General features: G+C 45.9%; 1 protein-coding gene across 2 annotated transcripts in view; it reads right to left on the bottom strand.

Annotated features, from left to right (window-relative positions):
- MCC (MCC regulator of WNT signaling pathway) overlaps positions 1–15,476 on the bottom strand; it is a 524,409-nt gene that overhangs the window by 32,206 nt on the left and 476,727 nt on the right. For both annotated transcript variants that reach the window (XM_061429887.1, XM_061429888.1), the window contains 2 exons: positions 12,834–12,937; positions 7,987–8,170 (listed from right to left, as the gene is read on the bottom strand). In XM_061429887.1, the coding sequence (XP_061285871.1) occupies positions 7,987–8,170; positions 12,834–12,937 (288 nt within the window). The remainder of the gene's footprint in view (positions 1–7,986; positions 8,171–12,833; positions 12,938–15,476) is intronic.

Below are 15,476 nucleotides of genomic sequence, written 5' to 3'. Positions count from 1 at the left end.
TCACAGGTTTGATCCCTGGTCCCGGAAAATTTCACATGCCATGAAGCAACTAATTCTGCATGCCCCAAGTACAGAGCCTATGCTCCAGAGCTTGTGAGATGCAAATACTGAAGCCCATACACATAGAGCTTGTGCTCTGCAACAAGAGAAGCCACTGCAATGAGAAGCCCGCGCAAGGCAATGAAAAGTAGCTCCTGATTGCTGCAACTAGAGAAAGCCCGAGCAAAGCAACAAAGACTCAGCGCAGCCGGGAATTAAAAAAAAAAAAATATATATATATAGTATTACATTTATGATGGGGGTTGGAGGAATCTGTGGTGAGTCCTGGAACGGATCCTCTGAGATTATACGGGTACGTAAAACCTGCCAGCAGATAACTACAGTCCTCAAGCACTTTCTGCTTTCAGAAACTTAGCTGACAGTGGAAGGCAAAATGAGAGACACAGTTAGGAGACAGATGATATTTCTGCAGCTATTTATAAGGTGCTGTTATGATAGTGTTGGAAACCAGGCATCTCTAAAACAAATATTAACCTGCTCCTGATTTGGTTGCTGATAACATACGGAGATAAACACCACATAGATCTGATACTTCCACTGCTGCTAATAATTTCTCTGACATTAAAAAAATTAAACACTTTACAGTCAGCACTCCCTATCTATGAATTCTGCATCTGCGGATTTAGCCAACCTCAGGTGTAAAATTTTTGAGAATAAAAGAAAAAAAAGAAAAAAAAAATCCAGGAAGTTCCAAAGAGCAAAACTTCAATTTGCCATGTGCTGGCAACTATTTACATAGCATTTACATTTTATTTACAATTATTTACATAGCTTTTACATTATATTTGGTATTATATAAGTAACTTAGACATGATTTAAAATATATGAGAGGATGTGTGTAGGTTCTAATGCAAGTATTACAATGTTTTACACAAGGGACTTGAGCATCTTTGAACTTTGGTATCCACAGAGGTCCAGAACCAATCCCTCGAGGATATCGAGGGATGACTGTAAATGATTTCCAACGTCATTAATAATTAAGAGGTACAAAGTAAAATATTAAGGGTATTTTTTTTTTGCTTAGAGATTGACCAAATTTTTAAAATGTATGTTATCCAGTTTCAGCAAAGGAGGCAGAGGTGCTCACACAGTTGCTGGATCGTGTATGGGGAGGTGTGTGGCACTAGTTGACATTTGAAATAATAGTCATTTTTGAGCCAGCACCTTCTACTTCTCAGACTTGATCCCATAGAAACTGCATCAGGGGCACAGATACAAGGACAGGGTGGAGACCGCAGCAGTATTATAATAGTGAAAGTGAAAGTGAAGTCGCGCAGTCGTGTCTGACTCTTTGCGACCCCATGGGCTGTAGCCTACCAGGCTCCTCTGTCCATGGGATTTTCCAGGCAATAGTCCTGGAGTGGATTGCCATTTCCTTCTCCAGGGGATCTTCCCAACCCAGGGATCGAATCCGGGTCTCCCGCATTGTAGACAGATGCTTTACCATCTGAGCCACCAGGGAAGTCAACAAGTAAGAACATCCAACAAGTGAAAATCATTCAGTCGTGTCTGTCTCTTTGCAACCCCATTCTGCAGCCTGCCAGGCTCCTCTGTCCATGGAATTCTCCAGGCTGGAACACTGGAGTGGGTAGCCTATACCTTCTCCTGGGGATCTTCCCAACCCAGGGATCAAACCCAGGTCTCCTGCATTGCAGGTGGATTCTTTACCATCTGAGCCACCAGGGAAGCTCAAGAATACTGGAGTGGGTAGCCTATCCCTTCTCCAGCGGATCTTCCTGACCCAGGAATTGAACCGGGGTTTCCTGCATTGCAGGCGGATTCTTTACCAGCTGAGCCACCACGGAAGCTACTACTGAGAAGAATGGCACACAGAGAGATGCCTAAACATATAACAACACTAAGGGGAAAGGGAAGGGAAAGGGCAAGATTCACGAGAGTCCAATAAACAGGATCCTTTTCGGGGTAAAATGAGATGGAGTCACATTTTTAAAGATGCCATGTGTCGGTCTGTTGACGACACAACCCTGCCCCTTCTCCTGGGACCCTCCCCTTCTCTTTGCCCCCGAGGCTCCTGTGGAAACCGCCATGACCACAGATAACTGGGGAGGTACTTGAGCCCAGCTGGGCAAGATGTTCCTTCCTAGGATTTTCTTACTTGACGCCAGTGAAACCAGTCAGCCCAGTGTACTGATGGAGGTGGTGTGTGGGTTTTCTGTCGTCTGGGGAGTGGCCTGCAGCAGGGAGGTGTGGGGGCCACAGGGCCCAGGTGAGGTCTAGTTCTCCTGCTCATCCGAGCCCTCTGCCCTCAGCCTGGGTCCACGGCTCCTGTGTGGGAGACCCGATATCCACCCCCAGATTTGAGTATGCGTCTGCCATTGGCAACCGAGGGGCTAGCAGGTAATTAAAAAATGGGCAGCTGAATCTGTGAAGACACTCTCCAGACTGTGCGCCATATTGTTTTCAGTGAGGGTCCTCACATGGGGAATTTTATGTAATGCTTGGATTTCAATTGTTAAGCTTACTTTGAATACAATGAGCATATCTTTTTTTGGGAATCAGCAAGTCTTAAGGAAAGGGAAAGCATTTCAACTCTCTATCTAGTTCCCACAGAAGCTAAATGATAAGTGACAGGACATTTCTGCAGGAGGCCTGCACACCACGCTATCATGTGGAGGACTGTGTCTGAGCTGGACTTTAGAACTGATGAGCACTCCTAAGCCTAAGTCCCAAAGACTCCAGATAGACTCTCCTGGTACTTGGGTGGGGAAAGCACCTCTTTTTTTCAGAGGGAAGTAGACGTGCCTACTCTGACAGTCAGATCGAGTCTCTCATTCCTGGAAGGTAGCTGATTTGCAGGGGGTGCATAGGCTTATCCTAACTGGACGGCTGCTTCAAGTCCATTCACCCTTTCAGTGGACACAGTTCCACTCTGCTCAGTCTTTCTTTCTGTTCCAGGGAAACTTCATCTTAGATCTTGGAAGGTGAGGGCTGGGCACCTCTGCTGCTCCACTACTCTCCATTTGAACCGAGGGAGCAGGCCTCAGTGTGAGTGGTCAGCCAGGTGGAACCCCAGTTCCCTGGGTGTTTCCCAAGCTAAATGCAAGGCTGCAATCACAGCCTCACAGGATCAGCACCTGCTGGCAGGAGAGAAGGGACCCCAGCCTCCAAAAGGGCAGACTTGCTGTGGCTGATGCTGTCTTGGCCCCTTGTCCTATTGTAGATTTAGATCAATGATCGTGCTTCTAACCAATGAGCTGAAAGTGTAATGCTTGACAAAAAGAGCAGGTCTGACTAAGAATTCCCATTCTCATTTCTTAGCAGTTTAGTCCACTTGCCTCACTGCTGTGATACACTGATAAAGCTTTCCAGGCAACCCACATTACCTGGTTACTCTGTTAAGACAATTATATTTTCTAATGAGGCCGCAGCTGTAGTTTTACAAGAAAAAAAAAAAAAAAAGTGTTTCAAAGCTGCGAGAACAGCATCTCTGGGCTCCTGACCACAGAGTCAGCTGTTGGGCTGGTTACATGTGCATTGTCCTCCCTGGGAACCGCCCCTCCGCTGCTCGGTTCCAAAACCACGACCTTTCAGCTATCGGGAGCTGCTGTGTACTACCAGTCTGAAGCCTGGCACTCAGCATTCCTTTCCTGAGACCTGGGGGACCAATGGCTGGCACTCTGATTAGAAGTCTCTCTGCCAGCTGGCTACAGCGGGAGGGGAGGGGACTGGTGGAGCCACATACAGCTCCACCTCGGAGGCCTCCGGTCTGTCTTTCGTCCGTAATCTTGACAAGCTGGGAAGGCTGGGTGGAACGCCAAGATTTACAAACAAAATCACTTATAATTATGAAAGCGTCTGGTGGTTTGGGACTTTTCTTTTTTGGGGGTACTTTTTTTCCTGAGCCGCACTGAACATAATCAGCAGGCTGCTTGTGTCAGGCCCCAGGAATGTGTGCTGCCACATGAATGCCTGGCGTGTGGTTCCTTTGTACCCACTGAGCAGCTCTGATTTGGGTGGGAATGTGAAAGGGAATTTTTAAGGAGAATTGAGTGAAATCTGACCTCTGTAAGCCCTCTGTACTTTGATGGGAAGATCTGTTTAAGACTGAATTTAATTCATATGGGCAATCTTTAACGAGGTCACCCTTGCAAATAGAAACTAAGTTCTGAGCAATCTCAATCTACAGAAATACATCACCTCAAATTAAGCTTCTTAGGTCAGGAATCAACAGCTAGAACTGAACATGGAACAACAGACTGGTTCCAAAGAGGAAAAGGAGTACGTCAAGGCTGTATATTGTCATCCTGCTTATTTAACTTCTATGCAGAGTACATCATGAGAAATGCTGGGCTGGAAGAAGCACAAGCTGGAATCAAGAATGCCGGGAGAAATATAAACTCAGATATGCAGATGACACCACCCTTATGGCAGAAAGTGAAGAGGAACTGAAAAGCCTCTTGATGAAAGTGAAAGAGGAGAGTGAAAAAGTTGGCTTAAAGTGCAACATTCAGAAAACGAAGATCATAGCATCTGGTCCCATCACCTCATGGCAAATAGATGGGGAAACAGTGTCAGACTTAATTTTTCTGGGCTCCAAAATTACTGCAGATGGTGATTGCAGCTATGAAATTAAAAGACGCTTACTCCTTGGAAAGTTATGACCAACCTAGATAGCATATTGAAAAGCAGAGACATTACTTTGCCAACAAAGATCCGTCTAGTCAAGGCTGTGGTTTTTACAGTGGTCATGTATGGATGTGAGAGTTGGACTGTGAAGAAAGCTGAGCACCGAAGAATTGATGCTTTTGACCTGTGGCGTTGGAGAAGACTCTTGAGAGTCCCTTGGACTGCAAGGAGATCCAACCGGTCCATTCTGAAGGAGATCAGTCCTGGGTGTTCTTTGGAAGGAATGATGCTAAAGCCGAAACTCCAGTACTTTGGCCAATTCATGCGAAGAGTTGACTCATTGGAAAAGACTCTGATGCTGGGAGGGATTGGGGGCAGGAGGAGAAGGGGACGACAGAGGATGAGATGGCTGGATGGCATCACCAACTCGATGGACGTGAGTTTGAGTGAGCTCCGGGAGTTGGTGATGGACAGGGAGGCCTGGCGTGCTGCAATTCATGGGGTCGCAAAGAGTTGGACACGACTGAGTGACTGAACTGAACTGAAGAAGACTGTCTCAAAATCAAGGCTCATCTATACATTAAAATATTTCTAAGCAATATTCACCCTTACAGTCTCCACTGAAGGGCTGGAGAGAAAATGTTCCCACTCCTGCCTGGCTCTACATTTGAATCTGACTTAGATTAAAGTATTATTTTTATTTATATATTTTGCAGGTAATAATTATTTTGTGGGTGGGGAGGCGTGAGCTAAAAACCTGTAAGAAACCCCTTATAAGCTATTGAAACAGCACACTATTCCTGTCAACCCAACTCTTGTGCTCACTAATTCAACAGGACAGAATTTACTGACAACGTGAGAACTGCATTTCTATTCTAAATGAATGTGGAAATTACAGATTATCTACATCTGGAAAAGTCATTAAGAAGAGCATCTGCTTTATGAGTTTAAACAAAATAATCTGGTTTTGTCCATCAGCAGATGAATGGATAAGAAAGCTGTGGTACATATATACACAATGGAGTATTACTCAGCCATTAAAAAGAATACATTTGAATCAGTTCTAATGAGGTGGATGAAACTGGAGCCTATTATACAGAGTGAAGTAAGCCAGAAAGAAAAACACCAATACAGTACACTAATGCATATATATGGAATTTAGAAAGATGGTAACAATAACCCTGTATATGAGACAGCAAAAGAGACACAGATATATAGAACAGTCTTTTGGACTCTGTTGGAGAGGGAGAGGCTGGGATGATTTGGGAGAATGGCACTGAAACATGTATAATATCATACAAGAAATGAATTGCCAGTCCAGGTTCGATGCAGGATACAGAATGCTTGGGGCTGGTGTACTGGGACGACCCAGAGGGATGGTACGGGGAGGGAGGTGGGAGGAGGGGTCAGGATGGGGAACATGGGTACACCCGTGGCAGATTCATGCTGATGTATGACAAAACCAATACAATATTGTAAAGTAATTAGCCTCCAATTAAGATGAATAAATTTAAATTAAAAAAAAAAGAAAATAAATAAATGATCATCTGTGCTTTGCTTCCTTGAATAAGACAACTGTTGCTGGAGTCAAAAGGAAATAACTCCCTTGTGTCTGTGGGCACCTGGCCAAGTGTGTTACTGGGAATGTTGCCTTTCCTGAGGCACCAGGTCCAGAACAGGTAAGTGTGCACTTGGGCAGATAGCCGGGGTCCTGCCAGCAGGAGAGACAGCTGGGATCATTATGTTCCCTTCAGGTACCGAACAAAACATCAGTATTTCTTCTTTTGCCCTTGAGATTGAATACACCCTTACGTGGTTTTGGTTGCTTGATCTGTAAGCAAACAGCATTTTTTAAGTCATAAGCTCCAACCTGGCCTAGTGAAAAGAATACGCTTGGTGCCACAGCCTGGGCTTGGGTCTGAACACCCCTCTGAGCTGTCAGTTATGTGACTTTATGTCGGCAGGCCACTCACACATCTCTGAGCCAAGTCTCTCTCACCTGTAAAAATGGGGTCATTACTCTTCCTATCTTTTGTGATGTGGTTATTACATGAGAATCTCTAACAAAGTACTTTCTAGACAGAACTGGAACATAAAGGGAAGGCATTCTATTTGCAGCAACATAGATGGACCTAGGGATTATCACACTAAGTGAAGTAAGACAGAGAAAGACAAATATATGCTATCACTTCTATGCAGAATCTAAAATATGATACAAATGAACTTATTTATGAAACAGAAATAGACTCACAGACATAGAAAGCAAACTTATGCCTACCAAAGTGGGAAGGAGGTGGGAGACATAAATTAGGAGTTTGGGGTTAGTAGATACAAATCACTATATATCACATAAACAAATAATAAGGTCCTACTGTATAGCACAGAAAACTATATTCAATATTATATAGTAAACTAAAATGGAAAAGAATATGAAGAAATATATATATACACATGGCTGGATGGCATCACTGACTCGATGGACGTGAGTCTCAGTGAACTCCGGGAGTTGGTGATGGACAGGGAGGCCTGGCGTGCTGCGATTCATGGGGTCGCAAAGAGTCGGACACGACTGAGCGACTGATCTGATCTGATCTGATATATATGAATCACTAGCTATATACCAGAAACTAACACAATATTGTAAATCAATTAAAAAAAAAGAAAGAAAAAGGGAAGGCATTCATGTTTTTAGGGATTTTGGTGACAAGACATGAGAAGATCATTGGAAAACATTTCATTATGACTCTCCATCCACACCCAGTGGAATCCAACCGCTTCAGCAAATTATGCTTAGCAAGGTGTTCACTGTTTCCCTCCCCATCTTGTTCAAGCACCCGCTTCAGTTTTCTAGATTCACAGATACTGAACTTGAACCCCAGTTCATGCTAAGCATCTGCTAAACACATGCTATAAATATGGCCTCACTCTACAGGGCAAAAGGTGGGAGAAGGGAAGCCTGTTGCCCGAGAAGGGTTTACGAAGGACACAGGCACAGGAGGAAGGGAGAGAACGCAGCCTGGAACTAGGAGGCGGTCTGGGGCTTGGATGCTTCGGGACCATTTGCAGCACATGGGCCTTCACCACCCCAGATGCTTCTTGAAAATCAAGGACTGTTAGGAAATGCAGGGCAGAACAAAGTGGGAAAGGGCACAGGACAGAAAGCAACATGGTTCCCCCCCCTTCCCTCTGGGCGGCAACATGAGAAGGCACTTTCCAGCTCTCCCACTCAGATCCCGACTCTCGGGAGGGCGCAGCCTGCCACCCTTGAGCCTCGCAGTCCTTGAGCTTGGCCAGTGGAGCCGGTGGACGCCCACCCGGCGCGGCAGGAGCGCGGACTACCTGGTATGGCTGTTGGAGGACAGGCTCTCCCAGGGCTGCCCGCTGCAGCCGGCCACCGCGAAGGCGCCCCCGCAGCTGCCGTCCAGCTTCATGAGCAAGGCCTTGGCGGCGTTCTCAGCCGTCTTCCGGCAGTCGTGGGCTCGCTTGAGCATCTGAGTAATGTTTTCATCCCCTGACTGGTCTCCTGCAAGAAACCAAGGGGTTAATTAATCAGCAATGGTCTAGATAAACAAGGCTGGGTGATGGGGCAGGCACTCAGGGTGGAGGTGGCTTGGTGGAGACAGGGGTGGAGCGTGTGTCCTGGGGCCGGTCCTTCACCTAGAAGCTGCGATGAGGAAGGCTTTCTCTTCCCCCACAGATGAAGGGCTGGCCCGTGTGAGCTTCCAGCTCTGTGTCCAGCGGTAACCCGCTCTGATTTCCTAACTCCTGAGGCTCCTGGCTGCTCCTGGCATGCAACCCCAAGACTCCTGTGCGGTCCGTCTCCCTCAGCTGCTCAGCGCTTCCTTGGGAGCGAGACCAAGGAGAAATGAGGCCCAACCTCGCCATGTTTCCACACGTCTGCAGCTTCGCTTAGAATTTCATGTAGGCATGAGACACAGAACTAATGGTTAAAACGAAAACCTTGGGATTGGCTCTGATGTCCTGCATGGATGCTCTCCCTGAGTGCAGTCATGTCCAGGGGCAAGCTCCATGCCTCTCACAGCCAGCTAATGTCTGCAGCAACACTCAGGGTGGTGGCCACCAGCACGCAGCCGGGTTGGGGATCCCCTGCCCAAGGTGGCCATGTTCTAGCTGCGTTTTCAAAAACTCTGCAGGCCAAATAAGTCATTGGTTTGTTACCTCTACAGCCCAGACCCTCAATCTTCCAATATTTATAAATGAAATCTAATGCCAAAGTCTAAGATACAAAAATGGTAAATATGAAACTGGCTTAAGTGGGCAGGGGGTATGGGGAGGGGGATACACTCAGCTTTCCCACTCTCCAAGCCCAACACTGGGGCCCAAAGAAACTCCTCCAGATTCCCAGGCACAGTTTGAAAACCACCGTCTAAATCATCCAGGATGAATGGTTGTGCAGTCAAGAAGAAACAAAGGAGAAATCCCCATAACTACACTGTGGGTGAATGTTACAACTCATTCTTGCTGTGCGGCTCCATGGCACGTTAGGGCAGGATGACATATCACTGCAACTGGGCAGAATAGAAGAGTCCGGTTTAATAGGGAGCTGCTAAAAAGTAAGCTTAAAAAGCTGCTAAATAAGATACTTTACAGACATCCACAACTGACGGCTCTCTGAATTCTGAAGAGGCATATTAACTGACTGCTCCATTTTATAAATAGACCCATGAGCCAACCAGGATTATGTGAATACAAGGCATTTTATTATTGATTTTAAATATTTAAAATGCAGATTTAAGTCCTTTTAGCTCCTATCCAAGTCACTGTGCTGAGTAGGGACAAGCTTCATATGAGGTGCCTTTCGAGGATAGCACAGACTAAGACAGTCCTCTGAGAAAAAGTAGAAATAAAATGATTGATTTTTTGCCTTTAATTGATAATTTTCCTTAATACATTTATTAAAAAAAAAAAGAACTTGACAGCAAGCCAAGATCATTTTAGGATTCTGCTTAATAGGAAGAATAAAGTTTTATGGTTTGGTTAAAAGACCCTGAAAAATGAGCTTCCTAATGGAAATGCTGGCAGAGTTTCTACTGTTGGGCTGGGAGGGTAATACTATTTAAAAAACAACAACAAAAAAACAAGAAAACTCAGAGAGAGAGGTGGAGGATGGTCACACATACAAATGGAGGCCTGCTTCCTCACTGGGTGACTTGGATATGAAACAGGAAATTAATACCCAGGATACTCCTTTATTTCAGATTCCTGTCCATGTCAAAACTGAGGAAAGGAGGGAAGGAGGAAAAGCAGGCGAGTGTTTGTTCAGTGCAAAAGCTACAGCCTGGGCTCCTTGTGGCTCAGAATGGTCAAGAATCCACCTGCCAATGGAGGAGACACAGGTTCAGTCCCTGGTCTGGAAGATCCCACATGCCACGTGGTAACTAAACCCGTGCACCACCACTACTGAGCCTGCGCTCTGGACCCCGGGAGCTGCAACTGCTGAAGCCTGCACGCCTAGAGACTGTGCTCCGCAAGGAGAGAAACCACCAAGAGAAGCCGACTCACCGCAACGAACAGTACCCCTGTTCTCCACAACCAGAGAGAGCCCAAGTGCAGCAACGAAGACGCAGCACAGGCAATAAATAGATAAATTAAAAAAAAAAAGACCTTGGAAATTCAGTTCAGTTCAGTTGCTCAGTCATGTTCAACTCTTTGCAATCCCATGGACCACAGCATGCCAGGCCTCCCTGTCCATCACCAACTCCCAGAGTTTACTCAAACTCATGCCCATTGTGTCAGTGATGCCATCCAACCATCCATCCTCTGTCGTCCCTGTCTCCCGCGTTCAATATTTGCCAGCATCAGGGTCTTTTCAAATGAGACAGCTCTTCGCATCAGGTGGCCAAAGTAGTGGAATTTCAGCTTCAGCATCAGTCCTTCCAGTGAACACCCAGGACTGGTCTCCTTTAGGAGGGACTGGTTGCATCTCCTTGCAGTCCAAGGGACTCTCAAGAGTCTTCTCCAACACCACAGTTCAAAACCATCAATTTTTGGTGCTCGGCATTCTTTATAGTCCAACTCTCACATCCATACATGACTACTAGAAAAACCATAGCCTTGACTAGAAGGAACTTGGTTGGCAAAGTGATGTCTCTGCTTTTTAAGATGCTGTCTAGGTTGGGCATAACTTTTCTTCCAAGGAGTAAGCGTAATCACCTTTTGCAGTAAGGCTGCAATCACCATCTGCAATGATTTTGGAGCCCCCCAAAATAAAGTCAGCCACTGTTTCCACTGGGACCGGATGCCATAATCTTCGTTTTCTGAATGTTGAGCTTTAAGCCAACTTTTTCACTCTCCTCTTTCACCTTCATCAAGAGGCTCTTTAGCTCTTCTTCACTTTCTGCCATAAGGGTGGTGTCATCTGCATATCTCAGGTTATTGATCTTTCTCCCGGCAATCTTGATTTCAGCTTGTGCTTCATCCAGACCATTGTTTCTCATGAAGTACTCTGCATATAAATTAAATAAACAGGGAGACAAGATACAGCCTTGACATACTCCTTTTCCTATTTGGAACCAGTCTGTTGTTCCATGTCCAGTTTTAACTGTTGCTTCCTGACCTGCATACAGATTTCTCAAGAGGCAAGTCAGGTGGTCTGGTTCCCATCTCTTGAAGAATTTTCCACAGTTTATTGTGATCCACACAGTCAAAGGCTTTGGCATAGTCAATAAAGCAGTAGTAGATGTTTTTCTGGAACTCTCTTGCTTTTTTGATGATCCAGTGGACGTTGGCAATTTGATCTCTGGTTCCTCTGCCTTTCCTAAAACCAGCTGGAACATCTAGAAGTTCACGATTCACGTATTGCTGAAGCCTGGCTTGGAGAATTTTGAGCATTACTTTACTAGCATATGAAATGAATGCAATTGTGCGGTAGTTTGAGCATTCTTTGGCATTGCCTTTCTTAGGGATTGGAATGAAAACTGACCTTTTCAGTCCTGTGGCCACTGCTGAGTTTTCCAAATTTGCTGGCATATTGAGTGCAGCACTTTCACAGCATCATCTTTTAGGGTTTGAAATAGCTCAACTGGGATTCCATCAGGTCTTATTAAAAGAAAAAAAAAAGAAAAGCTAAAGCCTGGGCAGGGAGGGAGGAGCTGGCAAGGAGGATGGGAGATGCACTCAGGAGGTACCCTGATGCGAGCTTCTTTGCAAGGTGTGTCCTGGAAGGACAGCCTTAATATGGGCTCACAGCCTAGGAGGAAAAGGATGACGGGTGGCCTGCTCGCCAGCCTGTGCAGAGTGCCCACCTTTGACTCTCGAGTCATCTGGTCAGTTTTTTGATCACTTGCTGTGGTTTCTCGGGAGAAGTTGCTGTGGTCAAGTGTAGGCTGAGGGAGCCAGGAGGCCCCAGGACTGGGGGCCTCTGTCACTGAACCTCTGTTTCCTTCCAAACACTGTTTCCACTGTTATTGTCCCCATGTTATGTCAAGGCCCACAGTCATAGTCAAGGGTGAAGTTTTGGCAAATGATGGTAACTAGGATGCCCTGCATGTGTTTTTTTCAGTTCATAGCCCTTCTAGTTACTCAGCACTGGGGCACAGTAGTCGGGGGCGGTGTGGGTCTGGAGGGACAAATGATGCCGACCCTGGGGGATGCATGACCCCTGCAGTGGAGGACGGGCAGGGAGGGCAGGTGGGCAGCAGGCCCCCGGGGTTGGCATTGGTGAAGCTGAAGATGACAAGGTGTGAAATGTTCCTCTGCATTTCTATGTCACCTGGAGAGCAGGTAGGGGGAACCCATGTTCCTTTGAATCCAAAGGAACAAACCTGGAGAAAATGCAGTGCCAGATGAGGCAAAGGCCTTGTGGGCAGCACAGGGACCCTCAGGCACCAGCACTGCAGGGAGGCTGTGGGAGAGCTGGTCCCTTTCAGGGCGAATCTGGGCCTCCTGCCCCATCTGGTCCTAGAGTCGGCCTGGGAGAGTATGTTTCCCGAGACGGCCTGTTTGTTTTAACTTGTCTGTAATGCTGTTTCCACTTCAGTTCCTGCTGCATTCAACATAAACAATTTACTCGCTCAGTCATGAGGAAAAAATGAAAAACACACTTGACAAGTGAATTTCATGTTGTTGGGAGGCGTGCCAATGCCAACAGCCGAGACGGGGGGGTAGGAGACCAGAAGAGGTGGGGGGACGAGGAGCAGGGGCTGCAGGAACCCAGCCACACTTACCAGGGGACGACCCCACACCGGCCGCCCGGAACTGCCCCAGGATGAGGCTCTGCTCGCTCTCGGCCAGAGCCAGGAGGAGTTCATAGGCTTCGATGCACTGCTCGCTGAAAGAGAAGCACATGGCGTCATCAGCTAGGGCTGAGAACTGCGAGTCCCCTGCGGTGCAGTGCGAGCCCTGCCTCTCAGCCTCCCTGCCCAGGTCGGCAAGGACACGCCCACAGGCACTCATGGACAGAGTCAGGGGATCGCTCTGCTTTGAGGCCCCCTCCCTGCCCTGCTTTAAAAAAAACAAAACAAAACTTTAGACTATGATCTAGAAAAATACAAGGGAAGCAATGAAGATGAGAGAGGCAAGTCTGCTGCTCCTTTGATGATCAGCTTGAAGGGAAAGGTGAAGCGCTCACAGCGACCAGCCTCTGGGTGCGCCCCGCCCCCCTGGATCGCCACACCTCCTGTAATCCCCTTCCGCCTGTTCCCGCTGGTTTGTGTGACTAAGAGAGTAAGGCAAAAGTGATGGGTTATCACATCCGAGGTTGGTTATGAAAGAACGGATGATTTCCATCTTGGTCTTTCTCTCTCTTTCCTCCTTTCCCTTTTCCTCTTGGATCATCCTTTTCAGAGGAGGCCAGCTGCCACGTCTTGAAGACCCTTGAGCAGCCCTATGGAGCAGCCCGTGTGGTTAGGAACTAAGGCGCCAGCCAATCTCCAGTGAAGGACCGAGGATTCTACCCGAAGCCTTTCGAAGCAGATCTGCCAGCCCCAATTAAGCTGACGCAGCTCTGGCTGAGAGCTTGACCAAAAACTCAAGAGACCCAGAGCCAGAACCTCCTAGACAAATCACTCCCAGATTCCTGACCCCAGAAGCTTTGACATAATAAACAGTTATACGATAATAGGGAATTCATATAGCAGCCCAGAAAGGGGACTGTTTTAACTGAGACCTGCCTATTCAATAGAGTGGCCGCTAGCCACATGTGGATATTTAAATGAAAAAGAACTTAAGGTAAATAAATGAACATTCAGTCTCTCTGCAGCAGTGGGCATATTTCATACGTTTAACAGCCATGTGCGGCTAGCAGTTGCTGCACTGGATAACACAGAGAACAGCTCCATCATCATAGAAAGTTTTGCCAGAGGCTTGTAAAGCTGCGTCATGAAACACTCACAAAATCTCTGACAAGAGCTGGAGTGTGGAGCGCTCTCTTCGGGTACACCAGACAGAGGATCAAACAGTGACCTCTGGAAAGCCACTGCTGCCCGTGGCCCCATAGGGACCCATGTCTGCACTGGATGGAGTGTGTGTATCATGCTTGAGTCATCCTGGCCAAATGCCTGCAGTAGTGAGAATCACCCCCAAGCAAAGAATTGATGAGCTTCTCCAAGCTGAGCAGGGGAAATGTGGCTTTACTCAACACTTAGTCAACAGACTTTTTTTTTTCTTGTCTTTACTTTTAAGTTTCTTTACTAAGAGACAGGAAAGAGAGTCCAATGACTGCCTGTGGGTGCTGGCAGCTCCCCTTCTCAAGGGCAGTTGATCTTTCAAGTTAGAGATGCTGGGACGTTGCTTCTTCTGTACAGATGAAAGGGAGACTGAGGGTGCAGGAGAGCCTGTTTCAAGAGTAGTCACAGACGATCATCTGTTTGCTTTGGTGTGTCTGTAAACTAACAGGATTGCTCTCTAGCTTTGGTCTCCTGTATTTTGGTTTGATAAATATATATATATATATATATATATATATTTTTTTTTTTTTTTTGAAGCAATGTTTCTTAAAACAATACTGAATTCTCTGAGAGGATGCCAAGAGTAAGATACCTTCACTACTCTGGGACTTTGGTAAATATGCCTAAGTGGTGACACTGATAAGTCTATGAAAACAATAATAAAGCTGAGTTTTGTAGCTATTAAACTACTTAGTAATTTAAAAATAGATAAATTCCAAAGCTGAAAAAAAGTGGTACCACTTGCTCATCAATGAATGAATCACATTCATTTAAACTGGCTTTTTTTAATGGGAAAAAAACTGGCAGCATGCCTGAAGAGACATGAAAATATTCATATCCTTTGATCTATAATTCCTACTCCAGGGATTTTATCTCAAGGAAAATACAAGAATGACAGTTTTTGTATTAATTTATTCACCATAGAATTATTTTCAATATCAAGAGTCTGCAAGAGTCTAAATATCTTTTAGAGAAATGAGTAATAATACCATATAAACTTGATGGAAGGGATACAGTCAGTCAAAATAAATGGAGACTTTTAAGCAATAATATTACAGTTTAACAAACTGAAGGAAGAGAATGAATTAGATTTACCACAATGTAGAATATAATATGAATATAAATAAAGTCTGGGAAAAAAAGACTGGAAGAACAAGAAGTGAACTTGTAACACAAAAATTGATGTTTTGAGTGATGTTGTTGTTTAATCACTAAGTCGTGTCTGATTCTGTAGCCCACCAGGCTCCTCTGTGCATGGGACTTCCCAGGAAGAATACTGGAGTGGGTTGCCATTTCCTCCTCCAAGGGATCTTTCCAACCCAGGGATCGAGCCCCCATCTCCTGCATTGGCAGGCGGATTCTTTACCACTGCCAAAGGGAAGACTTGGAGTGATATTACTTACATGAAATAATATTTCAGTT

This window comes from Bos javanicus, chromosome 10, assembly GCF_032452875.1.
Source record: "Bos javanicus breed banteng chromosome 10, ARS-OSU_banteng_1.0, whole genome shotgun sequence".
Lineage (NCBI taxonomy): Eukaryota > Metazoa > Chordata > Mammalia > Artiodactyla > Bovidae > Bos > Bos javanicus.
This window is presented reverse-complemented; position numbering and strand designations above follow the sequence as displayed.